Here is a 27,787-nt window from a genome sequence, read left to right on the forward strand (position 1 = left end):
ATCAGTATCACAGTTTCTAACATATTTGCATTCGTTTTTACTTACACTTGTAGACTTCTCCAGTGATTTTGTTTTTAAATTATGGATTTTTATTAGCGGATTATGGGGCGGTTCTGGCCCCTGAGTTAACATAATTGTACACTCGCAAAACTGACTAAGAACGAGGGCTTAGGTTGCAAATTTCCCTTGCTTGGCTAATTATTTGGACCACCGGCCAAGATGGCGACGGTGATTCCCCCAAGGGAAAAAGGCTAGGGTAAGTGGACGAGGGTGTCTTAATTGTTTGTACTGCAGCCCTGACAAAAGTGATTTACTCGAACGCGTCCAACAACTGAGCAGTCTGGCCGTCACTGGTTATCACAGCTACAAAGTAAAAATTATAGCTAAGCCCCACCTGTTTCCACAATGTGATTATAAACCTAACATTAACCAAACTGATAACCCTGTGCCTAACCTTAAATTAAGACAAAAGTGCATTTTTTAATTTTTTTACAATAGCCAATTCTGACTTTGTGGCTGTGGTAATTATTTACAACCGAGAAGTCTGGGTGGAGTTGATGATGGCGGAGTTGGTGCAGGGACAGGCCTCCGTTGCTCAGTCCGGAATGAAAGCTGACGGCTTCGCCCACGCTTTACATCGGGCCCGACAGGTAATAGGAGTAGAGGAATTCGCGAAGGAATCAACTGAGGTTGAGCTAGACCTTTTAAACGACTATACATAACTTTTATTTTAACTCGCCCATCTCTGCAGCTTGTGCTATGTGTTCATGAAAAACACTAGCCAGCGACCTAGCCAGCTAGCTAACATTCTAAGCTAGTTGACAACCACAATAGTTTCGAGTTTGCAATGAGTACTCGCGTGTGTTCATTTTGGCTGCAACAGGTCACGACTGGAAACGATGTTTTTATGTAGTTTACCGTGTTGTTACCACGAAGTCTTCAAGTTAATTTATGTTAAGATCTACAGTAGCTAGCTACGTTTTCCACACGTGTCCAAATGCAACTTGTTGTTCAGTCACTGAAGTTCTGGGGTTGAACTGTGTGACCGTGCTCTCAAACCCATAACAATCCGTGACAAGTAGGCAAAGATTCCAAACACACCCACACGTTTTTAAACAGATCGTTGTCCATATTGTTTCCCAGTTGTAAACATCATTGAGTCAATTGCCCCCCCCCCCCCCAAGTAGGCTCCATTATGTAACTGGCAAGCACCATATTATGCACTGTGCTGGTGTGTCTATTTAGGAACCCGATTAAAGAGCAGGTAAGGGTAGATTGTCACTAGTATTAGGGTGTTAGACTCCTGACCCAAATTTAACCAGGTTGTCTCAGTCTTGAACCAATATTCGCATCACCAGAATTAAATCTGGAAAACTATTTTTGATGCTATATTTATAGTAAATGTAGCAATAAATGTAGCAATTATATGACAAACATTTCCACCTCTTCCACTGTCAGCAATTACTTATGTTGATATTCTTGAGGAATGTTAATAAACTCACTGGTTTGAGACCAAATATTGAAAATACTGTGATTGAAGAAAAATTGTTCAGAGATTAAATTAATTATAATTTCTACACTTCAATATGGTTTAATTAGTTCAAACTGGAGTAGAGATTAATAACATTTTTTTTTTTACTCAAGACACCAATGGCGCATTAAAAATACTGTTTTAGAGGACAAAATTAAACTGTGGTTTTTGTGTTATACTTTGTATTCCATGTTCTAGAGAAGCTTCCCAGGAACACAGCACATTTTATATCATGAGGATAGGATTTACCAATTCTGAGATATCTTATTTAAAATTGATCGTAAAAGGACAGGCCAATATTGATCCCTTGTCAATAAAGCACCAAATAACCTGTCTGGATTCTTAAATTCAACACCTTTTGTCCAAAAACACAAGATCGGGTGGTCAGAATTGCTGTAGAACACAGAGATGACGACCCCCCCCCCCCAAAAAAAGATTAAAATGCTATATTATGCTAAAGATGCACTTCAGATGGGGTGGCTACTAATTAGGTAGTACGGAATACGTAATTTCAGTCATTTAAGCCCAATAATTTGAAGTAGGGTGGTCATATTAACAAATCTTCATGGTTGATGAAAAACAGAGTGGGTAACAATTTATGAAATTAGAATACAACTTTGTATACTGCTTTATGCAAATTAGATACATATTATGCTAATTCGTTTTGTATGGAATGAAATTAAGTATTGCCGTTTTATGCGGAACTGGGAGTTTATACTGAGGAGTAAGGTGTAGCCCGCGCACGTACCTGGGATGGTAATGGAGGACATATAATTGAGATGACATAATCATGAACAAAAAGCAGGGATACTATTTACCAATTAGTAACTGTTAGGCTGTATATATCACAGTAATGTTCTATTCAGTAGGCCAACTGATTAGGCATAGTGCAAAATAATACGCCCAACCCTGTGCCTGTGCCACCTACACACACACAGTCTAACACAGACACACACTTCTCAGCATCCCCACACACACTAGTGATGAACCGATATGACATTTTTGGCCGATACCGATATCTGATAGTTTCCTTGCCAAAAGAACTGATACCGATAACCGATATTAAATATTTTAGTGGCCTTTTAAGCATTCTAGTACAGTTAAATAGTTAACACACACATGGATGAAGCGGTCTAAGGCACTGCATCTCAGTGCAACAGGTGTCACTACAGTCCCTTGTTCGAATCAAGGCTGTATCATGTCCGGCCGTGATTGGGAGTCCCATAGGCTGGGGTAGGCCGTCATTGTAAATAAGAATTTGTTCTTAACTGACTTGCCTAGTTAAATTAAGGTTACACACACACCACACTGACCAAAAAGTTATTTTGTTGGCATTTACTTATGTCCCCATTACCAGTAAAACATAATCAAAACCTATTTCTTTCACTTACTTGCTGTGTTGACTTGACTTTGACTTGTCAAATAAGTTTGTTGACCAATCAGGACCTGAGTATGACTGCACGTCGCATAATAATTTAACGCGTTCATACATATTTTGCTAAAGTAGTTATTACACATTGATTACACTCACTTGTATTTCATATGTCACAACGATTAATCGATACGTGTACTATGATGGTGGTAAAGTTGTCTCGCACACCTACAGTGCTGGCTATAAAAAAAAGCTAGCTAGCTCATGGATGCAAACAATGTTCTTCCCTAAAAACATAGAAAAAATACATAATCTGTTTCAGTAGCTATAGTTAGTTGTAGCTATTTATTTTCATGAACTGAAGTTCAATTTCAATAGGTGAACAACAAGTTACAACCTAGCTAATACTTACTCACAAGGATTCCTAAATCATTGCTAAGAGTAATGAAAATGACTGCAGTTTCTGTTTTCAGGCTGGTTGTATTGGTGCTAGCTAGGTACCAAGCTAAAGCTAGCTACCACAGAAGTTGTGGTCGAACAAATTATGCTTTATTACCAACTCTGTATTGCAAATACATCGTTCGTGGCTGGTGTTTGCTGACTTTTTTTGTACAGCTTTGACAGTGCTACTGTATATTTTTTGACATGCAAAGACTCAAACGGTGTTCCATAGTATGTATGTCGTGAAGCTACTAGCAGTGACGCTATTACTGTGTAACTTCGTTAGGGCAACATCTGAAAAATAGAGCACTTGGTAGTGTGTACCGGTGCTCGACCAGTCGGCGAAAGTCAACATCACCCATGACAGAGAACGGTTCATTGTCAAGGGCAATGAATTCCATTATCTTGGCTTTAATGGATTTCGCCTTTGAGATGTCTCTGAAATGGTCTTACTCTTTCAAATGACTGCTTGACTTGTTGACTGCTTGATCCACACAGCAGACATTGTGGGCTAGTTTAGGAATGCTGTGTTGCATGTATAGAGCAAAATTGTATGTGGCGTCGTTACGTCATGTACCTACGTTATACAGGTATGCACGTCAGCTTTGACATCGGTTTTGCAAATCGGGCGTTGAACTAGACATCAGCCGATACCGATGTTGGCATTTTGAGCTTTTATCGTCCGATTCCGATATGTTCACTGATATATCTTGCATCTCTAACACACATCACACATAGGCTGGGTATGTCTGTGTTAGGCTAGCACAGACACACACTTCTCACTAAGTCTAAACTGTAACACAGTTTAAGGTAGGTCTACACCTGAGTTGGGTTACATTGTAATGTATTTTTTGGTGTTGATGCGTTACATTGGTGATGGGAGGATAAACTCCACCATTTCCAGTAAGAGACAGTTGGTGAGCTCTCTGCGAGCCAGCTGCACAGAAAGATAGTTAGGACACATTTTCAATTCACTGATATTTAGCTATGTTTTTATTGATTGTAGGGCTGTAGCCACTGTTATTGTAGTTTTTACTTGAAAGAATAAAACCATCAGTCACAAGAATAGCTTTTGGTACAATACAGCTGCAATGGCACGTTACAACGGTATCAGGCTCTCCCACACAGCTAGCAAGCTAGCACAAGTCATGGAAATGGGGGTGGTGAATTTGGACCAATCCCTGACAACCCATCATCAAAACGTAGCTACGAAGCTCTACTTTGTAACCTGCAATGTTTTTTCAGTGTCTCTGAGAACATTTAACCTTATATTTCAGTCCAAAGTATGTTTGATGACCGTAGAACACACTCAGGATTTTCCAATACTTGTTGGCAATACAATGTCATATCAATCTTACTCTGGTATAGTGAAGAATACCATTCGCAAAGAGCAAATATGAACACACCGATTTCACAGGATTCAGAAAAAGGGCTGTCTCACAGATTTGAACGTTTTAAGCATGACGCTTGATTTAAATTTGGGCTCATATTGCGTAAATATCATGACGTACAGTACTGGGATTTTTAGACAACTCCCACATTCATGTTTTCAAATGATTTATGTATTTTGACGACAACATTATTGACATTTAGTGAAAATTTATTTGATTACTGCAGTTATCTTTGTAGAATTCTCGCATAGCGTCCATTGTTTATCGCGTCACCTAACACCTTAGTACTATATTATGTTTTTTCACTAGATACCATAGATAATATGCCTATTTGTGCTACATAAAGGTTTTGGGTAAACGTAGATATTACAATGCTCCCTCTCATGCAAAATATATGTGATTTGTTTGATTGAACCCTCTATCACATTGTTTGACAGAATGCTCACTAACTAGCTCTTTGGCCCCAAAACTCATGGATAGAGGTGATAACAATTCGGCCTCTGAAAGATTCAAAATCATCTCAAGTGTCGACAATACGTTTTTTGGAATGGGAATGGTTGAACTGCATGGCTCCATTGGCTACTCAAAGCTCAGATGATACATTATTAAATGGATAAGAGATAAGATAATAAGAGAAACAGAAAATGATTCTATACAGTGTTGCACATTTTTATTTTTTATTTTTTTTCCTTGGTTGTCATTTGATTTCTCAAGGTTAGGCTATTTGGTTTAGGCATTTCAGTTGCCGATGAGTCAACCTTGTTGTGTTGTTCAGCAGATAATAGCTCTAGCACTCATGGTTACAAGTGCTTTTGACGCAATTGCCTGACGTGGTCATATAGCCCAATAATGAACTAAATGGCTTAACATTACTCCTTATAGTCCAAGGACCTTACATGTTCTGTTTAGAGGCGAATTGGCTCTGGCAGTCAAAACAGACAAATACTCCACCTAAACGTAGTTGCAGCCAACAGTATTTTTCAGCGACAAGACGTTTGTGGCGCCAGTCTTCCCTTTACACACAGGTCTTCTTGAGTCGCCGATGGCTAATTAGCGCATGTACGCTTCTGTTTTCCATAAACAAGCACTGTAACATGGACAGTGTAGCCTTTGGGCTGGGCTGTTACATGACACACTGCATTTCAGACAAGCCCACTCTGATTCTCCAGTTGTTTTCGGCCTGTTGTATTATTATCTCTGGTCTGTAAATGATGAAGGAATAGCTAGACTTGGTGCCGTCCCACCCTTCGTCCCCTGGCCCATTGGGTTCTGGCTAGGGGAGGACTGTCTAATATGCTATTAACTCAGCCTGCTCCTTACTGGCTGGGAGTGGGTTAGTTTAGCCAGCACACTCAGTTTTATACCTGCCGTAGGCTCATCCCTTAGTGTACCGCACTTGTGTGTCTGATATAGAAACTATTGACAGATCAATCTAATTCCATTTTCACCCCATCTGCCAGTCGCTTAAAACCTGCGATCAAATCAAATGTTATTTGTCACATGCTTTGTAAACAAAATATGTAGACTAACAGTGAAATGCATACCTACGGGCCCTTCCCAACGATGCAGAGAGAGAGAATTGAGAAATAATAACTCATAATATATACAAAATGAGTGACAAAAACTTGGCTATATACACAAGGTACCAGTACCAAGTCGATGTGCAGGGGTCTTCTGTCTGCTTTTCATAAACAAGCACTGTAACATGGACATATGGCTGTGTGGGAACCCTAACCCTATAAAGGTGTGTAGTAATTTGCTTAAAAATAATAATTTCCTGCTGATATGAACAATATGTTCCTTATGTTTCCAAAACCGTACTGCAAGCAAAGCATTTTAATGTTCAGAACAAGCGTCGGAGCTCTTAACAAAACTTCCCCGGCCAGATAATACTATCGTCACTAAAGGTAGCGTATAATGGGCTTTAGTGGTCATAGGACTGGCAATTTTGATAAATGTAATAAGCAATTTTTTGGTGAAATGTTTCTCAGATTGTAACAACAATGAATACAATGGATGGATGAACTGTTGTATAGAAAATCTGTGAAGTAATTATTATTTTCCTCACATTTCAGATGGCAGGAAAAATGAGGAATGAGCAGATTTCTCACCTAAACAGTTCCCCACCTATTGTAGACCCCTCCATGTATGGCTACGGGGACCAAAAGCGATCGGTGGAAGACGGAGGTAAGCTAGTTGCTATTAGCCATTTCATTCTTCTCTTGCCGGCGATTTTAAAGGGATAGTTTCCTGAGGTTTTCACAGTGTCTTAACTTTTTTACCTTGAAACGAGTCCATGAACGATTAGTCACCAATCAGACATGCTTTATCTACTCATTTGCTGGATGCAGAGTTCATCAGAGTTCAAGTGAAGGTCAAGAAAATCATAGAGAAAGCAAGACTGTATTGCAATCATCTCTGGTGAGTGTCGTTGAATGTTCGTGGGCAAGGAATAACTAACTACATCATCTCCACCCCTCAACCAGTATTCTACCAGAGCACAGACACAAGGGACAACAGACACACTGGTCTCTACATTGCAGATGAGCTGAATGCAGTCATCAATGACCTTGGACCACAGAAGGTATCTGCACTGGTGACAGACAATGCTGTGAACATGAAGGCTGCTTGGTCTAAAGTGGAGGAGTCCTACCTCACATCACACCCATTGGCTGTGCTGCTCATGCATTGAATCTGCTCCTCAAGGAAATCATGGCACTGAAAACGATGGATACACTCTACAAGAGAGCCAAGGAAATGGTTAGGTATGTGAAGGGTCTTCAAGTTATAGCAGCAATCTACCTCACCAAGCAAAGTGAGAAGAATAAGAGCACCACATTGAAGCTTCCCAGCAACACCCGTTGGGGTGGTGTTGTCATCATGTTTGACAGTCTCCTGGAGGGGAAGGAGTCTCTCTATGAAATGGCCATATCACAGTCTGCCGATATGGACAGCCCCATCAAGAGGATCCTCCTGGATGATGTATTTTGGGAGGGAGTGGTAAGCAGCCTGAAACTCCTGAAACCTATAACAGTAGCCATTGCATAGATGGAGGGAGACAATGCCATCCTCTCTGATGTTCAGACTCTGCTTGCAGATGAAAGAGAAGAAATCCGTACTGCCCTGCCCACTTCACTGTTGCTCCAAGCAGAGGAAACTGCACTTCTGAAATATATCAAAAAGCGTGAAGACTTCTGCCTGAAGCCCATACACGCCACGGCATACATGTTGGGCCCCAAGTATGCTGGCAAGAGCATCCTGTCTGGTGCAGAGATCAACAAGGCCTATAGTGCCATCACTACCATGTCTCGCCACCTTAGCATGGATGAGGTCAAGGTTCTTGGCAGTCTGGCGAAGTACACTTCCAAGCAAGGGCTTTGGGATGGAGATGCAATATGGCAGTTGTGCCAACATATCCATCAGCCAGCTGGTGGAAGGGACTTTGTGGATCTGAGGTTCTTTCCCCTTTTGCCTCCACCATCCTCCAAATCCCACCAACATCAGCCGCATCAGAGCACAACTGGTGCTTGTTTGGGAACACACACACCAAAGCATGCAACAGGCTGACCAATACAAAGGGTTTAAAAATTGGTGGCAATCTGGGCAAATTTTAGGCTTTTTCGAGCCTGACAGCATACCATCCTCAACAAGATTGGACAGTGAAGATGAGGCCTCAGAGTCTGATGTTCAAGAGGTGGACATTGAGGAGGTCCAGGGAAAAGACATGGAAGCTTGAGAAGAAGACAACCAAAGCTTTAGTTTCAAGACTATCATTTTACTGATGTATGTTGAAAATGTTTTTGGGAGATGCAATGGATCATTGGGGATCATTCAATATTTCCTTTTTGTTGTTTAGTGAAATCATCCCATGTGGAGAGTTAACTAATTTAATTAAAGTTCAATTCCACCTCTGAATATTCCCCCAAATGTGCAACCCTTTTTATGTACATAAAACATAGATTTAAATATTATTCCAATGTAGCAAGGTAGAACTTTTCTACCTTTGGACCCTGGTAATCTGTCAGGATCCAAAGGTATTTATTCAATATTACAGTTTTTATTCTCTTCATCACAAATCCATTCATCCACAACCCAATCTAAGCTAGGTACGAAGATGATAAGGGGCAACAGTTTAGAGACACTTTCATCAATTTCATCTTAATACAAATGACATTGAGTCTGAAAACATATGGGAGTTGTCGAATGGACCATAGGAAAGGGGTAGAGATTTGTATTTGAGATCCCAAACAATCAGCATTTTGACACTACTGAGCTGAGCCAAGTTGTACTGCGCTGGCCTCGTTACGCATGCACTGTCGTTGCTGTAACCAGGACAATGTGAAAAGAAAATATCAGAGCCAGCATGACAGTGTGAAAAGGGTATAAGAGTTGGCCAGTTCTCCTGCACTGGACGCTCTATCCTGCGGCGATGGAAAAGCGTACAGTCTTAAAAAGCCAAGCTAAGGAAAGTTGGATTTGAGTGACAAATGCCATTGTTTGCTATGATGGCACTATCCCGCTGCTCCTCTAAGTCATTTCTTTTTATTTGTCCATTTTGGGGGCCTGCCAGGCTGATCGTGGGAAGATCCATACTGAGTTGGAAGATTAAATACTGTTTAAATGTGGTCCTACTGGAGCTGACTGTAGCCAATGACACCCGACTGGATTACTGTTTGTGTATTGTCTGTCGGAGAGAGAAAAAAATGTAAAATTTGAAATCCATGACTGCTGGTTTGCTACAATGGAAATCCTCCATAAATCTCTTAGGCCTAAGCCACCTTTCTTGTGAGGCACCTACTGTAAAAGTTCCCATCAGCTAGGGATAGTCTTCTAATAGTGTCACACTATGCAAAAACAAAATGTCTGACCAATTAGAATATATTTTGCCAATTAAAAGATATCGTCAATGCACTGTGGGGGGGTGGTGTTGTAATCGCAGATCATTTAGATATTCAGTTTGGAATTTTAAGACCCCTTTAGGTATATATAAAATTTAAAAAACTTTAATGTTATTAGCCCATAGGAACACTTTGATTAACCAATGGAAAAACAGATGGTCCAAAAAGGAAGTTTGTCCTATATATGAGAGATGTGAAACTCCAGGAAAAAAAAGAAACGTCCTCTCACTGTCAACTGTGTTTATTTTTAAGCAATCTTAACATGTGTAAATATTTGCATGAACATAACAAGATTCAACAACTGAGAAAGACATGTGACTAACAGAAATGTAATGTGTCCCTGAACAAAGGCTGGGGTCAAAAGTAACAGTCAGTATCTGGTGTGGCCACCAGCTGCATGAAGTACTGCAGTGCATCTCCTCATGGACTGCACCAGATTTGCCATTTCTTGCTGTGAGATGTTACCCCACTCTTCCACCAAGGCACTTGCAAGTTCCCAGACGTTTCTGGGGGGAATGGCCTTAGCCCTCACCCTCCGATCCAACAGGTACCAGACGTGCTCAATGGTATTGAGATCCGTGCTCTTCGCTGGCCATAGTGGAACACTGACATTATTGTCTTGCAGTAAATCACGCACAGAATGAGCAGTATGGCTGGTGGCATTGCCATGCTGGAGGGTCATGTTAAGATGAGCCTGCAGGAAGGGTACCACATGAGGGAGGAGGATGTCTTCCCTGTAACGCACAGCATTGAGATTGCCTGCAATGACAACAAGCTCAGTCCGATGATGCTGTGACACACCGCCCCAGACCATGACAGACCCTCCACCTTCAAATCGGTCCCGCTTCAGAGTACAGGCCTCAGTGTACCGCTCATTCCTTCGACCATCACCCCTGGTGAGACAAAACCACGACTCGTCAGTGAAGAGCACTTTTTGTATCTGTCCCGCAGGTGTGGTGTTCGGGTGTACCGATCCTGTGCAGGTGTTGTTACACGTGGTCTGCCACAGCGAGGACGGACAGCTGATCGTCCTGTCTCCCTGTGGCGCTGTCTTAGGCATCTCACAGTACGGACATTGCAATTTATTGCCCTTGCCACATCTGCAGTCCTCATGCCTCCTTGCAGCATGCCTAAGGCACATTCACGCAGATGAGCATGGCATCTTTCTTTTGGTGTTTTTCAGAGTCAGTAGAAAGGCCTCTTTAGTGTCCTAAGTTTTCATAACTTTGACCTTAGTTGCCTACCGTCTGTAAGCTGTTTGTCTTAATTGGATCTACCCATCCCGGATCCGGGAGCGTTGTCATCAACCACAGTAATTAGCATAACGCAACGGACAAAAAATATTTTCTAGAAAATATTCATATTCATGAAATATAGTGAAACACAGCTTAGCCTTTTGTTAATCACCCTGTCATCTCAGATTTTGACATTATGCTTTACAGCCAAAGCAAGACAAGCATTTGTGTAAGTTTATCGATAGCAATCTGGTCACGAAAAGCAATCAAATTAAATCATTTACCTTTGATGAGCTTCGGATGTTTTCACTCACGAGACTCCCAGTTAGATAGCAAATGTTCCTTTTTTCCAAAAATATTATTTTTGTAGCCGAAGTAACTACGTTAGTTCTTCACGTTTGGCTGAGAATTCGACCGGAAATTGCGGTCACGACAACGCCGAAAAATATTCCAAATTAGCTCCATAATATCGACAGAAACATGGCAAACGTTGTTTATAATCAATCCTCAAGGTGTTTTTCAAATATCTATTCGATAATATATCAACCGGGACAGCTGTATTTTCAGTAAGACCGGGAGGAAAAATAGCTACCTCTGTCTATTACGCAAGAATTACTCTGAGAGCCCTCAGCCGGACACTTACGCAATGTAGTCGCTTGCGCTCATTCTTCAACATAAGGTGTGAAACTACGTCAAAATGCTGTAGACACCTTGGGGAATACGTAGAAAAAGGAATCTGGTTGATAGCCCATTCACTGCTCAATAGGGACGCATTGGAACGCAGAGCTTTCAAACATGAGTCACTTCCTGATTGGATTTTTGGAAACTTTAGAGTGTTTTCTATCCTAAGCTGTCAATTATATGCATATTCTAGCATCTTGTCCTGACAAAATAGCCTGTTTAGTTTGGGAACGTTATTTTTCCAAAAATGAAAATAGTGCCCCCTATTTTCAACAGGTTAATGACCGTTCCACAGGTGCATGTTCATTAATTGTTTATGGTTCATTGAACAAGCATGGGAAACAGTGTTTAAACCCTTTACAATGAAGATCTGTGAAGTTATTTGGATTTTTACAAATTATCTTTGAAAGACAGCGTCCTGGAAAAGGTTATATAAAAAAGACCAGGACATTTGTGGGAACATATTTACCCCCCTTTTTTAGGCACTAAACTACTTCCATATATACACCAAAAGTATGTGGACACCTGCTCGTCGAACATGTAATTACAAAATCATGGGCATTAATATGGAGTTGACATATACCTGTTCGTGAGAGACTCACCTTTTGATAGAGGGGCCATAATAGGTTGTAGGCCAAACTGTTCGGACGCTACAGACGTTTTCGTGATAAGACCGATTTTCAGGACATCATGGTCTGACACACACCGCTGTAGCTCAGCCACCTTACATCGCAGATGCGAAAGGATATCTCTAGCTTAAACAGAGAGAAATAGACTTGAGGGTTAATGAAGCCGGTGACTTATGTGGTAAACTCCTCAATGCCATTGGATGAATCCCAGAACATATTCCAGTCTCTGCTAGCGAAACAGACCTTGAAGCTTAGCTTAAAATAGAGTTATTGTCAGATTTGCTAAATGGAGGGCTAGGGAGAGCTTGTATGTGTTTCTGTGTGTGAAGTAAAGGTGATCTAGAGTTTTTTTGTCTTCTCTAGTTGCACAGGTGATATGCTGGTAGAAATGAGGTAAATTTGATCTTTAGTTTCCCTCCATTAAAATCATTAGCCACTGGATGAGCATTTTCTTGTTTACTAATGGCCCGATACAGCTTGTTGAGTGTGGTCTGGTTGCCAACATCAGTTTGTGCTGGTAGGAAAAATATAGATACATTATCTTGGTAAATAGTAGCTTATCATGAGGTATTCTAACTTTGACCTTGAGACTTCCTTAATAATAGAGAGTGCGCACCAGCTGTTCTTAAAAAACTGCTTAGGGATAGGAGTCCCGCTAGCGAGACAACTTCCGGTGAAACTGAAAGGCATGCAAATTCAAATAAATGATCATAAATATTATGGATTTTAAACATTTATGTACATATAAGTGTCTTATATCAGCTGAAAGCTTAAATTCATGTTAATCTAACTGAACTGTCTGATAGCTATTACAGCAAAAACATGCCAAGCGATTGTTTGAGGACGGCACCCCACATCAAAATATTTTTCCACCGGCACAGGTTTCATACATTCACAAATAACGATTTAAATAAATATTCACTGACTTTTTGAAAATCTTCCTCTGATTTGTCATCCAAAGGGTCCCAGCTAAAACATGTAGTGTCATTTTGTCATATAAAATTCTTCTTTATTTCCCTAAAAGGCAGTTTAGTTGGCGCCATCGATTTGAGTAATCCACTCGTTCAACAGGCAGAGAAAGGAATCAGAAAATCTACCCCTAAACTTTGTTTCAACAAGTCAAAATAGGTTTCTATTTACTCCTCAGATACCCTAAAATGTTTCTGTATGAACCTCGCTTTGTGCACTGGGGCATTGTCATTCTGAAACGGAAAAGGGCCTTCCCCAAACTGTTGCCACAAAGTTGGAATCACAGAATCGTCTAGAATGTCATTGTATGCTGTAACATTAAGATTTCCCTTCACTGGAACTAAGGGGCCTAGCCCGAACCATGAAAAACAGCCCCAGATCATTATTCCTCCTCCACCAAACTTTACACTTGGCACTATACATTGTATAGTATAATACATTCTCCTGGCATCCGCCAAACTCAGGGTCGTCCGTTGAACTGCCAGATGGTGATGCGTGATTCATCACTCCAGAAAACGTGTTTCCACTGGTCCAGAGTCCAATGATGGTGAGCTGTACACCTCTCCAGCTTGGCATTGCGCTTGGTGACTTTAGGCTAATGTGTGGCTGCTCGGCAATGGAAACCCATTTAATGACACTCCTTATGAACAGTGATTGTGCTGATGTTGCTTCCAGAGTCAGTTTGGAACTCGGTAGTGAGTGTTGCAACCGAGGATAGACTGTTTTTACGTTCTCCATGCTCCAGCACTCATTGGGCCCGTTCTGTGAGCTTGTGTGGTCTACCACTTTGCAGCTGAGACGTTGTTGCTCCTAGACCTTTCCACTTTACAATAACAGCTCTTACAGTTTACAGGGGCAGCTCGAGTAGGACAGACATTTGATGAAATAACTTGTTGGAAAGGTGGCATCCTATGAAGGTGCCACGTTGAACGTCACTGAGCTCTTCAGTAAGGCCATTCTACTGCCAATATTTGTCTATGGAGATTGCATGGCTGTGTGCTGGATTGTATACACCTGTGAGCAACTGGTGTGGCTGAAATAACGGAATCCACTAATTCGAAGGGGTGTCCACATAGTTTTGTATGTAGAGTTAATGTCTTCGTTGAAAGTAAATCAAAGAAGCAGTTGATCTGTTCTGTGTGTGCTATTTCTATGCTTTCCATTCTTAAGTTTAGTTTTTGTCTTTTACTTTTGGTTTTGTACACCAGGTTTGAACAGCTGAAAATAGAGTGTTTTTGGTTATGGAAAAGATATTTCACAGCAGTATAGACGGTACATTGATTCCCTAAGGAATGACTGCTTGTTTTGTCACAAACAGAAATTTTAGAATTTTTGCAACCAGTAAATGGCGGAGCAATTTCTGCATATTGCACCTTTTTATTATCAGCTCCAAAAAACATACAAAATAGTAGAATTGGAACCTGTAAAAGGGCATCCATTGCAGCGCATTTCAGGCTCTTTGGCATGGGTGCAGCCAATAATTTTGTCTTAATATATTTCGTATTAAAATATTTTTTAAGAAAAAAAAGTTACCTTCACTAATATATTTTTCTCTCTCCTCTGCATCTCCCTCTGGCCCTGGTCTCCTTTCCGGCTGGCTCTTGCCGACTCCCCTCATAGTAGGTAACCAGCTGGGAGCCATGGTACATCAAAGGTAAGCCTGTAGCCAGCACCAATTTACCCGCTGTATTGACAGACAGTAAATACATATTGATTGAACAATCTGTGGGATTACTCCCTCTCCTCCACTTCATTTTAGCTCACTATCCAACCCAAATACACAACACTGGATCCCCAGCGGGATAGCGCTGAAGTACTTAGACCAGATAATGATTTGTGGACAGCTTCACCGTCTTCTGCTTTGCAAATATAGCGAAGTCTAAAGTATTATGTGTGTAGGTAACTGCCAAAATAAAGGAAACACCAACATAGTGTCTTAATAGGGCGTTGAGCCACCTTGAGCCAGAACAGTTTCAATGCCCTTTGACATAAATTCTACAAGTGTCTGGAAATCTATTGGAGGGATGCGACACCATTCCTCCACAAGAAATTCCATGATTTTGTGTTTTGTTGATGGTGGTGGAAAACGCTGTCCCAGGCGACGCTACAGAATATCCCATAAGTGGTCAATTGGGTTGAGATCTGGTGACTGAGATGGCTATGGCGTATATTGTTTTCATGCTCATCAAACCATTCAGTGACCATTCATGCCCTGTGGGAGCATAGCATCTTATGGGATGTTAATTGTTTAATTCACTCAGGAACCTCACCTCTGTTGAAGCACCTGCTTTCTATAATATACTTGGCATCCCTCATTTACTCAAGCGTTTATATTATCTGTAGTTCATATGCTCTATCACAGCGATGGAACAGCAGATAAGTGTTATCCATAGCCCTGTAGTGTAGGTGCGCAACATAATCATTTATTGACTCATCTGATGGCCTTTCTACACTGTATCCGTCTACTGCTACTGCCCACAAAAATATTAAATTGTCGTTTTTTTACGCGTACAAAACATTAAGAACAGCTTACTAATATTGAGCTGCACCCCCCCCCCCCGCCCTCAGAACAGCCTCAATTCATCTGGGCATGGACTCTACAAGGTGTCGAAATCATTCCACAGGGATGCTGACCCATGTTGACTACAATGCTTCCCACAATTGTGTCAAGTTGGCTGGATGTCCTTTGGCTGATGAACCATTCTTGATAGACCTGGGAAACTGCTGTGTGAAAAACCCAGCAGCGTTGCAGCACTTGTCAAAACAGGTGCACCTACTACCATTCCCCATTCAAAGGCACTTAAATATTGTGTTGCCCATTCACCCTGTAAATGGCAGACATTCACAATCCACGTCTCAATTATGTCAAGGCTTAAAAATCTTAATTTAACCCATCTCCTCCCCTTCATCTGCACTGATTTGAAGTGGATTTAACAAGTGACATCAATAAGGGATCATAGCTTTTACCTGGTCAGTCTATGTCATGAAAGAGCAGGTGTTCTTAATGTTTTGTACACTCAGTATATATCTTGTCTCTTTTCACCACACCCTCTTGTAATTTAGGGCTGTTTTGACAGAAGACTTCAAAGTGCCTGATAGAATGGTTGGATTCAGTAAGTACATGTTATGGGAGGTACGTTATGTGGTTTGGGATGTTTTCGTCCTTGGATGCTTGATTTTGAGTTACGTTAAAGGATGTACAGTGCCTTGCGAAAGTTTTCGCCCCCCTTGAACTTTGCGACCTTTTGCCACATTTCAGGCTTCAAACATAAAGATATAAAACTGTATTTTTTGTGAAGAATCAACAACAAGTGGGACACAATCATGAAGTGGAACGACATTTATTGGATATTTCAAACTTTTTTAACAAATCAAAAACTGAAATTGGGAGTGCAAAATTATTCAGCCCCCTTAAGTTAATACTTTGTAGCGCCACCTTTTGCTGCGATTACAGCTGTAAGTCGCTTGGGGTATGTCTCTATCAGTTTTGCACATCGAGAGACTGACATTTTTTCCCATTCCTCCTTGCAAAACAGCTTGAGCTCAGTGAGGTTGGATGGAGAGCATTTGTGAACAGCAGTTTTCAGTTCTTTCCACAGATTCTCGATTGGATTCAGGTCTGGACTTTGACTTGGCCATTCTAACACCAGGATATGTTTATTTTTGAACCATTCCATTGTAGATTTTGCTTTATGTTTTGGATCATGGTCTTGTTGGAAGACAAATCTCCGTCCCAGTCTCAGGTCTTTTGCAGACTCCATCAGGTTTTCTTCCAGAATGGTCCTGTATTTGGCTCCATCCATCTTCCCATCAATTTTAACCATCTTCCCTGTCCCTGCTGAAGAAAAGCAGGCCCAAACCATGATGCTGCCACCACCATGTTTGACAGTGTGTTCAGGGTGATGAGCTGTGTTGCTTTTACACCAAACATAACGTTTTGCATTGTTGCCAAAAAGTTCAATTTTGGTTTCATCTGACCAGAGCACCTTCTTCCACATGTTTGGTGTGTCTCCCAGGTGGCTTGTGGCAAACTTTAAACAACACTTTTTATGGATATCTTTAAGAAATGGCTTTCTTCTTGCCACTCTTCCATAAAGGCCAGATTTGTGCAATATACGACTGATTGTTGTCCTATGGACAGAGTCTCCCACCTCAGCTGTAGATCTCTGCAGTTCATCCAGAGTGATCATGGGCCTCTTGGCTGCATCTCTGATCAGTCTTCTCCTTGTATGAGCTGAAAGTTTAGAGGGACGGCCAGGTCTTGGTAGATTTGCAGTGGTCTGATACTCCTTCCATTTCAATATTATCGCTTGCACAGTGCTCCTTGGGATGTTTAAAGCTTGGGAAATCTTTTTGTATCCAAATCCGGCTTTAAACTTCTTCACAACAGTATCTCGGACCTGCCTGGTGTGTTCCTTGTTCTTCATGATGCTCTCTGCGCTTTTAACGGACCTCTGAGACTATCACAGTGCAGGTGCATTTATACGAGACTTGATTACACACAGGTGGATTGTATTTATCATCATTAGTCATTTAGGTCAACATTGGATCATTCAGAGATCCTCACTGAACTTCTGGAGAGAGTTTGCTTCACTGAAAGTAAAGGGGCTGAATAATTTTGCACGCCCAATTTTTCAGTTTTTGATTTGTTAAAAAAGTTTGAAATATCCAATAAATGTCGTTCCACTTCATGATTGTGTCCCACTTGTTGTTGATTCTTCACAAAAAATACAGTTTTATATCTTTATGTTTGAAGCCTGAAATGTGGCAAAAGGTCGCAAAGTTCAAGGGGGCCGAATACTTTCGCAAGGCACTGTATTTATTTTGTCAAACTGACACATTACCTGAACTATTTTCTCCACTCCCATCCCACTTTTTTTCTCCCCTCCTTCTCCCGCTTATTTTAGTCATAGGCAGAGGAGGTGAACAAATTACGAGAATCCAGCTGGAGTCCGGGTGCAAGATTCAAATTGCCTCTGGTAAGCAGTTCTAAATATACAAATAAAATGTTATTGGTCACATACACATATGTAGCAGATGTTAATGCTTGTGTTCCTAGCTCCAACAGTACAGTAGTATCTAACAATTCACAACAATACACACGAATCTAAAGTAAAATAATGGAATTAAGAAATATATAAGTATTAGGACGAGCAATGTCGGAGTGGCATTGACTAAAATACAGTAGAATAGAATGCAGTATATACATATGAAATGAGTAAAGCAGTATGTAAACATTATTAAAGTGGCCAGTGATTCCGTGTCTATGTACAGTGTAGGGATTCATGATATATTGGTGAACATATCGGAATCGGCTGATGTTAGCTAAAAATGCCAACATCGGTGTTGGCCAGATGTTTAGTTTAACGGCAATGTTAAAAACCAATGTCAAAGCTACCATGCATACCTATATAATGTAGGTACAGGATGTAATGACACCACGTAAAATGTTGGGCTTCACGTGCAACAAAGCATTGTTAACCTAGCCCACAATGTCTGCTGTGTGGATCAAGCAGTCAACAAGTCGAGCAGTCATTTGAAAGAGTAAGAAAATTTCAGTGAGACAACTCAAAGGCGAAATCCATTAAAGCCAAGATAATGGAATTCATTGCCCTTAACCAATCAACCGTTCTCTGTCATGGGTGATGTTGGCTTTCGCCGACTGGTCGAACACCGGTACACACTACCAAGTGGGCTATTTTTCTGATGTTGCCTTACCGGAGTTACACAGTAATAGCGTCACTGCTGTTAGCTTCACGACATAGATACTATGGAACACCGTTTGGGTCTTTGCGTGTCAAAAAATATACAGTAGCACTGTTAAAGGGCAATACTGGAATTTGCGGTTTGCTTTCAGAATAAAAGTATGTCATTGACAGTGATGCAAATTATTACAAATAGTAGCATTATGCCATACTTTTATTTTGAAGGCTAACCGCAAAGTCTACTTTTATTTTGAAGGCTAACCGCAATAGCTAACCGCTATTGTGACTAATCCTTATTGTGGCTTCACATAGATGGTCCAACCACCATTAATCAAATAAGAACTGTCTTATAAATTAGGGTTAATTTAGATGACATCTAGCTATATAGTTAGCTAGCTAGCTATAGCTACTGAAACAGTGTCGTTTTGCTATGTTTTTGGGGAAGAACTACATTGTTTGCATCTATGAACTAGCTAGCTTTTTTTTAATGATCAACTTTACCAGCGTCATAGCATACATATCGATGAATCGTTGTGACATATGGAATACAAGTGATGGTGTAATCCATGTGTAATAACTACGTAAAAAATTATTATGTGACGTTCAGTCATATTCAGGTCCTGATTGATCAACAAACTTATTTGACATGTCAAATTGTGTTATTTGATGTGTTAAATAGTATATTTTTTGACACGCAAAGACCCAAACAGCGTTTCATAGGAATCCTGGTTGAGAATGAAACGACTGAACAAATGAACAACGTAACAGCACAGCAAGTAAGTGACAGAAATAGGTTTTGATGATAATGGGGACATAAGTAAATGCCAACAAATAACTTTTGTGTGTGTGTGTGTGTGTGTGTGTGTGTGTGACCTTTATTTAACTAGGCAAGTCAGTTAACTTCTTTGGGATAGGGGGCAGTATTTGCACGTCCGGATGAAAAGCGTGTCCAAAGTAAACGGCCTGCTACTCTGGCTCAGACGCCAGGATATGCATATTATTAGTAGATTTGGATAGAAAACACTCTGAAGTTTCTAAAACTGTTTGAATGATGTCTGTGAGTATAACATAACTTATTTGGCAGGCAAAACCCAGAGGACAAACAATCCAGGATTTTTTTTTTTTGAGGTCACTCTCTTTTCAATGGGTTTTCATTGGGAATCTAGAATTCTAAGGCAGGGGCTTGCAGTTCCCATCACTTCCACTGGATGTCAACAGTCTTTAGAAATTGGTTGAGTTTTTCCCTTTGTGTGTAATGAAGAAGTACGGCCATCCAGAATGAGGGTAACTTGAAGTGTACTGTTAGATAGAGGCGCGTGACCAGAAATCCTGTATTTAACGCTGTTTATCCCGTCTTCAATTTTATCGATTATTTACGTTAAAAAATAGCTAAAGTTGTATTACAAAAGTAGATTGAATTGTTTGGACAATGCTTACAGGTAACTTTTGAGATATTTTGTAGTCACGTTGCGCAAGTTGGAACCGGTGTTTTTCTGGATCAAACGCGCCAAATAAATGGACATTTTGGATATATATATCGATGGAATTAATCGAACAAAAGGACCATTTGTGACCTGCAGGGTTGAAATATGCTTTTCTCTCTTTGTTTACTATGGTGCTATCCTCAGATAATAACATTGTTTGCTTTCGCGGTAAAGCATTTATGAAATCTGACACATTGGCTGGATTCACAGCAAGTGTAGCTTTAATTTGGTATATTGAATGTGTGATTTCATCAAAGTTACATTTTTATAGTAATTTATTTGAATTTGGTGCTCTGCATATTCACTGGATATTGGCCAGATGGGACGCTACCGTTGCACATATCCCAGAGAGGTTAAGAACAAATTCTTATTTACAATGACGGCCGGACGACGCTGGGCCAATTGTGTGCCGCACAATGGGGCTCCCAATCATGGTCGGATGTGATACAGCCTGGATTCGAACCAGGGACTGTAGTGACGCCTCTTGCACTGAGATGCAGTGCCTTAGACCGCTGCGTCCATGTGTGTTTGTGTGTGTGTTAACTATTTAACTGTACTGGAATGCTTAAAAGGCAGCTACAATTTTAAATATATGTTATTGGTATTGGCCAAAAATGTAATATCGGTGCATCACGAGTACAGTGCCTTCGGAAACTATTCAGACCCCTTGACTTTTTCCACATTTTTTTTCTTCTTCACACAATACACAGTAATGACAAAGCAAAAAGTTTTTTTGTTTTTTTTTACTAATTTAGAATAATAAAAAAAACAGATATGATGTTTACATTAGTATTCAGACCCTTTACTCAGTACTTTGTTGAAGCACCTTTGGCAGCGATTACAGCCGTTTTGTCTTCTTGGGTATGACACTAAAAGCTTGGCACCTGTATTTGGGGAGTTTCTCCCATTCTCTGCAGATCCTCTCAAGCTATCTCAGGTTGGATGGGGAGCGTTGCTGCACAGCTATTTTCAGGTCTCTCCAGAGATGTTTGATCGGGTTCAAGTCCGGGCTCTGGCTGTGCCACTCAAGGACATTCAGCGACTTGTCCTGAAGCCACTCCTGCGTCTGTGTGTCTTGGCTGTGTGATTCGGGTCTTTGTCCTGTTGGAAGGTGAACCTTGATACCAGTCTGAGGTCCTAAGCACTCTGGAGCAGGTTTTCATCAAGGATCTCTCTGTACTTTGAAGAGGTGCAGTTGCACCTTCTAAATCACACTGTCTGTTTATTTGGACCATTTCAGAGTGTCAGTGACATGTACGCAGAGGAACTGAAGCTTTTCACCTTCTCCACTGCGGTCCCAGCGATGTGGATAGGGGCATGCTCCATCTGCTGTTTCCTGAAGTCCACGATCAGCTCCTTCGTTTTGTTGACGTTGAGGGAGAGGTTAATTTCCTGGCACCACTCCGCCAGGGTCTTCACTTCCTCCCTGTAAATTGAGGTCAGCGAAGTGGCAGTGTTGTTTTCTACCTTCACCACCTGGGGGCGTCCAATCAGGATGCACAGGGCGGTGTTCAGTCCCAGGGCTCCAAGCTTAATGATGAGCTCTGAGAGTACTATGGTGTTGAAGGCTGAGCTATAGTCAATATGTGGATATGTGGTTTCCGGTTTGCACACAGTCCAGTGTAGCTCCTTGAGGGCCGCCGTTGTATCGGCTTGACGCGGAATATACACGGCTGTGACTATAACCGAAGATAATTTTCTTGGGAGGTAATTCGTCGGCATTTGATTGTGAGATATACTAGGTTGGGTGAACAAAAGGACTTGAGTTTCTGTGTGTTATCATGAAACATACACTACCGCCTTTCTTCTACCAGGAGAGTTCTTTATTCTTGTCTGCGGGAGGTACTGAGAACCCAGCTGGCTTTATGGATGGAGACAGTATTTCGGGAGAGAGCCATGATTCTGTGATACAGTGTATGTTACAGTCCCCGATGTCTCTCTGGAGGGAGATCCTCACCCTGAGCTTGTCTACTTTATTGTCCATAGACTGAACATTAGTTAGTGATATACTCGGAAGTGGTGGATGGTGTGCACGCCTCCTGAGTCGGACTAGAATACCTCTTCTCCTCCGGTGGCATCTTGGAGCAGCCTCTGGGGTAAGTTCAATTGCCCTGGGGGGGTAAGAACAAAGAATCCAATTCGGCAAAGACGTATTCCTGGTCGCAATGCTGGTTAGTTACCGCCGCTCTGATATCCCAAAGTTATTTCCGGCTGTATGTAATAACGCAAAAAACATTCTGGGCTACTAATGTAAGAATTAACACACCAAAAAAACAAAATACTGCAAAGTTGCTTAGGAGCTAGAAGCAGAGCTGCGATGTTTGTCAGCCCCATTGTACAGTATGTCCCTTAATGTCTGTGACTACACACACTTCCCAACACTTCCTGTCCTTATGTTAGATAATAACCAATATCAGATTGCTTTTACTTTTATATCTCATTAACATACAGTAGGACACAAGCTAATCAAGGCTGTCAGCAATGAGGTGATGATGCAAAATGCATTATCATGAGCGTTTATGTTCTGTACCGAAAGGGTTCTATCTCAAAAACTTGACTCCTTTAACTGTATGCCAGCGGTTCTTTCTCGTTGTAGAGAGTGGCGGTATGATGGACAGAGCCTGCTCCCTCAATGGAACCCCAGAGAGCATTGAGTGAGTTTCTATATTGAGACGTTGAACGTGACAGAAATTCTATAAACTCAGTAGCAGTATCGTCAACAATCCTTTGTCATTTTTGAAAAGAACAATATGTCCCATTATTGATGGTCTATAGATGCTCACACACTGTATTAACTTCAAAACTACACATTTATTTAACTGTTACTCCATAATATTACAGTAATTGACCATACATAATACAGTTTTAAAAACCACATTGTGGACTAATCATAAAATGTTGACACTGTAGGCAGTCATATTAGGCAATCATGGTACAGTATGTAATTGGGTATTACCTAAAAATACATCACATCTATACATCATTGATATGCAACTGTTTGCTCTCCACCAGGCAGGCCAAAAGAATGCTTGGGCAGATAGTGGACCGCTGTCGAAACAGCCCTGGGTTCCACAGCGAGGCTGAGGACAACAGCTCAGTCCACGAGATGCTCATCCCAGCCAGCAAAGTGGGCCTAGTCATCGGGAGGGGAGGGGAAACCATCAAGCAACTGCAGGTATGCCTTCTAAGATATATATTTTTTAAATCAGTTCTCTTGGGCTATAGTACTTCCTCTAGCCTACTATACTAATCCTCTATGATCTACAACTAGCCTTATTACTACCATTATAACTGCAGTCACTACTGGTACTAGGCCTACAAAGCTTTTTTTAACCTCTTAGAGCTCCCCCTACTTTGTGCAATTTCCGCCTGAAGACATACCCACATCTAACAGCCTGTAGCTCAGGCACAGAACTAAGGATATGCATATTTTTGGTACCATTTGAAAGAAAACACTCTGAAGTTTGTGTAAATGTGAATTGAATGTAGGAGTGTTGAATGTAGGAGAATATAACACAATAGATCTGATAAAAGAATGGAAAAAAACATACGTTTTTTATTTTCGTATCATCATCTTTAAAATGAACAAGATAAAACAAACATTCAGATAGGATGATGAGAACAATTTCAGTGAAAAATATAAGAGGGCAACAGTACTTGTGCAAGGTTTCAGAATGATAACTTCCAAAATGAGTGTGCTACATGACATTTATCATGAAGTCACCCAGGTGTCCCACACAAGTAGCCCAAATGTACCCAAGTGGCCAAATTGGTGAAGGTATACATTTTGAAACAAATAACTGTATACATAATACCAAAATGGTATTCTAACTATTTACACACTTTCAATATTTGGAAGACCCTCAGTCCTCTATCAAAACAAATCAATTTATATAGCCCCAGCCTAAAACCCCAAACAGCAAGCAATGCAGGTGTAGAAGCACGGTGGCTAGGAAAAACTCCCTAGAAAGGCAAAAACCTAGGAAGAAACCTAGAGAGGAACCAGGCTATGAGGGGTGGCCAGTCCTCTTCTGGCTGTGCCGGGTGGAGATCACAGTGGTTGTAGAGGGTGCAACAGGACAGCACCTCAAGAGTAAAAATGAACAGTTTAGGGTTCCATAGCCGCAGGCAGAACAGTTGAAACTGGAACAGCAGCAAGGCCAGGTGGACTGGGGACAGCAAGGAGTCATCATGCCAGGTAGTCCTGACGCATGGTTCTAGGGCTCAGGTCCTCACAGAGAGAAAATTAGAGAGAGCATACTTAAATTCACACAGGACACCGGATAAACTCCCATTCGGAGTCAGTGTCACTGTGAAAGAAAATGTTCAGTTAGAATAGTTTCACATATGAGCCCTTATTCAACAGGTATAATAAACATATATATATATATATGGAGTACGGGGAACATAAGGTTGAATATATTATGACCTGCTTGATCTACTGTCTCTTTTATATTATGACATTTCAGCTAGATCTACTGTCTTTATTATATTACAACAGACCAGCTGTATCTACTGTCTCCATTTCACTTTGGCCATTGTTGTGGGCCTGCCCTCCCCTCAACAGCCTCAAATAGGCTATTTCATGTGAGTTGGGGTGGGGCGGCAGACACACGCATCTCACATTTCATGACATTACATGTTTATATATTGCTTCTAAAATAAAATAAAAATCACAAATAATATTTTATATTATTAATTTCAAACAAGGGCATTAGCATGATAAGAACTTACCAGTCCAAAACGATGTCCTCTCCCGTTCAAAAATATTCCTCCACAATCGCTAAATGAATCGTCCTACAACAATCTGTCTCACTTTCCCAATCAATTTATTCTAAAATTGTGTGTACATCTGTATATCTAGACTTAGATTTAGCTTTCCCTGACTTAGTCGCCAAACTGATTGATATATAAACAGCTAAATCTACACGTTTACCAAACAATGCAGTGCGTAATATGTGTTTCTCCTTCCGGTATGAAACCCCAATGGCGAATTACTCTTTATCCTGGAGCTTGCTTCATGGGTTGGTCTTGCAACACATAAACTTGACCTATTGCCGTTTACCTCAGCTCATTGGCTATCTACCCAGCTAGATTTCAAGACGATCAGTGGTCATTGGGTTAAAAGACAGTCAATCAACGAAACAGCGGGCAAATCATTGGTGCACAATGATGTCATGACTTGTTGTCTTCAAATCGTTTTTTTTCAGTCAATACGTCCCGCGAAATGGCCCATCGCTTTTGATTGTGTTACAAACAAACCAGTTGATTGCAGTGAAACCAAACATGACTGGAAAAGTCACGTTCTGTGGGGGTTATTTACCCGGAATGTGTCGTCGAAAATGGAATGAGACGGAATTCACGACACAAGCGGTTCACAAAATGTTTCGTGTTGGGCTATAAAAACACATTTTATCAAACAAAAGATCATTAATTGTGTAACAATGAGCATTGGAATTGCAAACAGACGAAGATCGTCAAAGGTAAACAATTTATTTTAATGCAGTTTGTGCTAGTAAAATTGTTGTTTTTTATGGGGCTCTATGCTCAGATAATCGCATCGTATTCTTTCGCAGTAAATCCTTTTTTAAATCTGACAACGCAGTTGGATTAGCAAGATTCTAGGCTTTCGATACATGTGAGACACTTGTATTTTCATGAATGTTTAATATTACTATTTATGTAGCGATCACCGTATGTTGTGGAATTTCAGCCCGCTAGTTAGTTCAGTGCGCAGACAGGTTAACCCCACTACAACTTATTTCGCAACCATAAATACTTGCACACACATTTTCATTTGGAAATGTTCATTGTCTAGTCTCTGCAGTCTTTTCTCAACTGTATCCACCTGTAAAGCTCATTTGTGATTTGAACATCAAGTAATTACTGCCAGTAACTGCCAAAACAAAGGAAACACTTGAGTAAATGAGGGTTCTGGCAGCTCTGTTATGGTGTGGGGTCAGGGGTTAAAGTTCTCCCTTCCTCTCAGACACACTTATCCATCCATCCATCGACTTACCATTCCCACACAACATATAGCCTATACATCCACACACCCATTCTCTCCCACCCTCCTAGACATAATCATATTCACTATCCCTTACTCTTCCCTCATACTCCCGTTCGTATACACAAACACACCCACGCACATCTATAGAACAGCTATAAGATAAGACTTTATTTTAAATACATTTTTTTTAAATATAACCTTTTTTTAACTAGTTAAGTCAGTTAAGAACATTCTTATTTACAATGACGGCCTACACCGACCGAATCCGGACGACGCTGGGCCAATTGTGAGCCGCCCTATGGGACTCATTCACAGCCGGCTTTATTAGTCCATACAGGCTTGAAATATGACTTCTGCTTTTTATCCAACCTAACAGATATACACACACATCCACACAAACACACACTAGTTTGGATAGGCACTAAAATGAATAAACATTCTGGGTAGTCATTATTATTCCTTGTTTGCCATTTATAGCTAATTTATATATTATATTATAGCTAATATTCAATGGTTGTTATTGGTGAGAGTGGAGATGGGATTGGGATGGTGTGGCTGGGAGGGAATCAGACACTCCTGAATTAGGCTTGATGCCTTCGGTCTCTTTGTGGACCCACTCTCTCCAAGTAGAGCCCCACCAGCCACTTTATTTTAATTTGTTAGGAGAGGAGTTGGAGTTTTAAAAGCCCTAAAAAGGCACAGTGCCTCAAAGTACAAAGAAGTGCTTTATATATTTTTTAAATATTTTATATTGTTTTCTGTTAAATGTCTGTTCTTTCTACATGGTCACACGTTATATAATATGCCGTGGCCAATTTTGCCAGTTTTGAGAATGACACAAATATTAATTTCCACAAAGTTTTCTGCTTCATTGCCTTTAGATATTTTTATCAGATGTTACTATGAAATACTGAAGTATAATTACAAGCATTTCATAAGTGTCAATGGCTTTTATTGACAATTACATAAAGTTGATGCAAAGAGTCAATATTTGCACTGTTGACCCTTCTTTTTCAAGACCTCTGCAATCCGCCCTGGCATGCTGTCAATTAACTTCTGGGCTAATTCCTGACTGACGGCAGCCCATTCTTGCAAAATCAATGCTTGGAGTTTGTCAGAAATTGTGGGTTTTTGTTTGTCCACCCGCCTCTTGAGGATTGACCACAAGTTCTTAATGCAATTAAGGTCTGGGGAATTTCCTGGCCATGGACCCAAAATATCAATGTTTTGTTCCCCGAGCCACTTAGTTATCACTTTTGCCTTAAAGCAAGGTGCTCCATCATGCTGGAAAAGGCATTGTTCGTCACCAAACTGTTCCTGGATGGTTGGGAGAAGTTGCTCTCGAAGGATGTGTTGGTACCATTCTTTATTCATGGCTGTGTTCTTAGGCAAAATTGCGAGTGAGCCCACTCCCTTGGCTGAGAAGCAACCCCACACATGA

The 27,787-nt window shown here is 40.8% G+C and overlaps 1 protein-coding gene across 5 annotated transcripts in view; it reads left to right on the forward strand.

The window, feature by feature from the left end:
- The first annotated feature begins 367 nt into the window (after positions 1 to 367).
- Positions 368 to 27,787, forward strand: part of LOC139411240 (far upstream element-binding protein 3-like) — a 71,451-nt gene continuing 44,031 nt past the window's right edge. For 2 of the 5 annotated variants that reach the window (XM_071157270.1, XM_071157273.1), the window contains exons 1-7: positions 462 to 650; positions 6,811 to 6,922; positions 14,768 to 14,801; positions 16,211 to 16,260; positions 18,055 to 18,126; positions 22,933 to 22,990; positions 23,349 to 23,511. In XM_071157270.1, the coding sequence (XP_071013371.1) occupies positions 558 to 650; positions 6,811 to 6,922; positions 14,768 to 14,801; positions 16,211 to 16,260; positions 18,055 to 18,126; positions 22,933 to 22,990; positions 23,349 to 23,511 (582 nt within the window). In that variant the 5' untranslated portion in view covers positions 462 to 557. Of the gene's footprint in view, positions 651 to 6,810; positions 6,923 to 14,767; positions 14,802 to 16,210; positions 16,261 to 18,054; positions 18,127 to 22,932; positions 22,991 to 23,348; positions 23,512 to 27,787 lie in introns of all 5 variants that reach the window. The other 3 variants (XM_071157274.1, XM_071157271.1, XM_071157275.1) reach the window with 3 other exon arrangements.

The sequence above is a fragment of the Oncorhynchus clarkii genome, chromosome 6, assembly GCF_045791955.1.
Source record: "Oncorhynchus clarkii lewisi isolate Uvic-CL-2024 chromosome 6, UVic_Ocla_1.0, whole genome shotgun sequence".
NCBI lineage: Eukaryota > Metazoa > Chordata > Actinopteri > Salmoniformes > Salmonidae > Oncorhynchus > Oncorhynchus clarkii.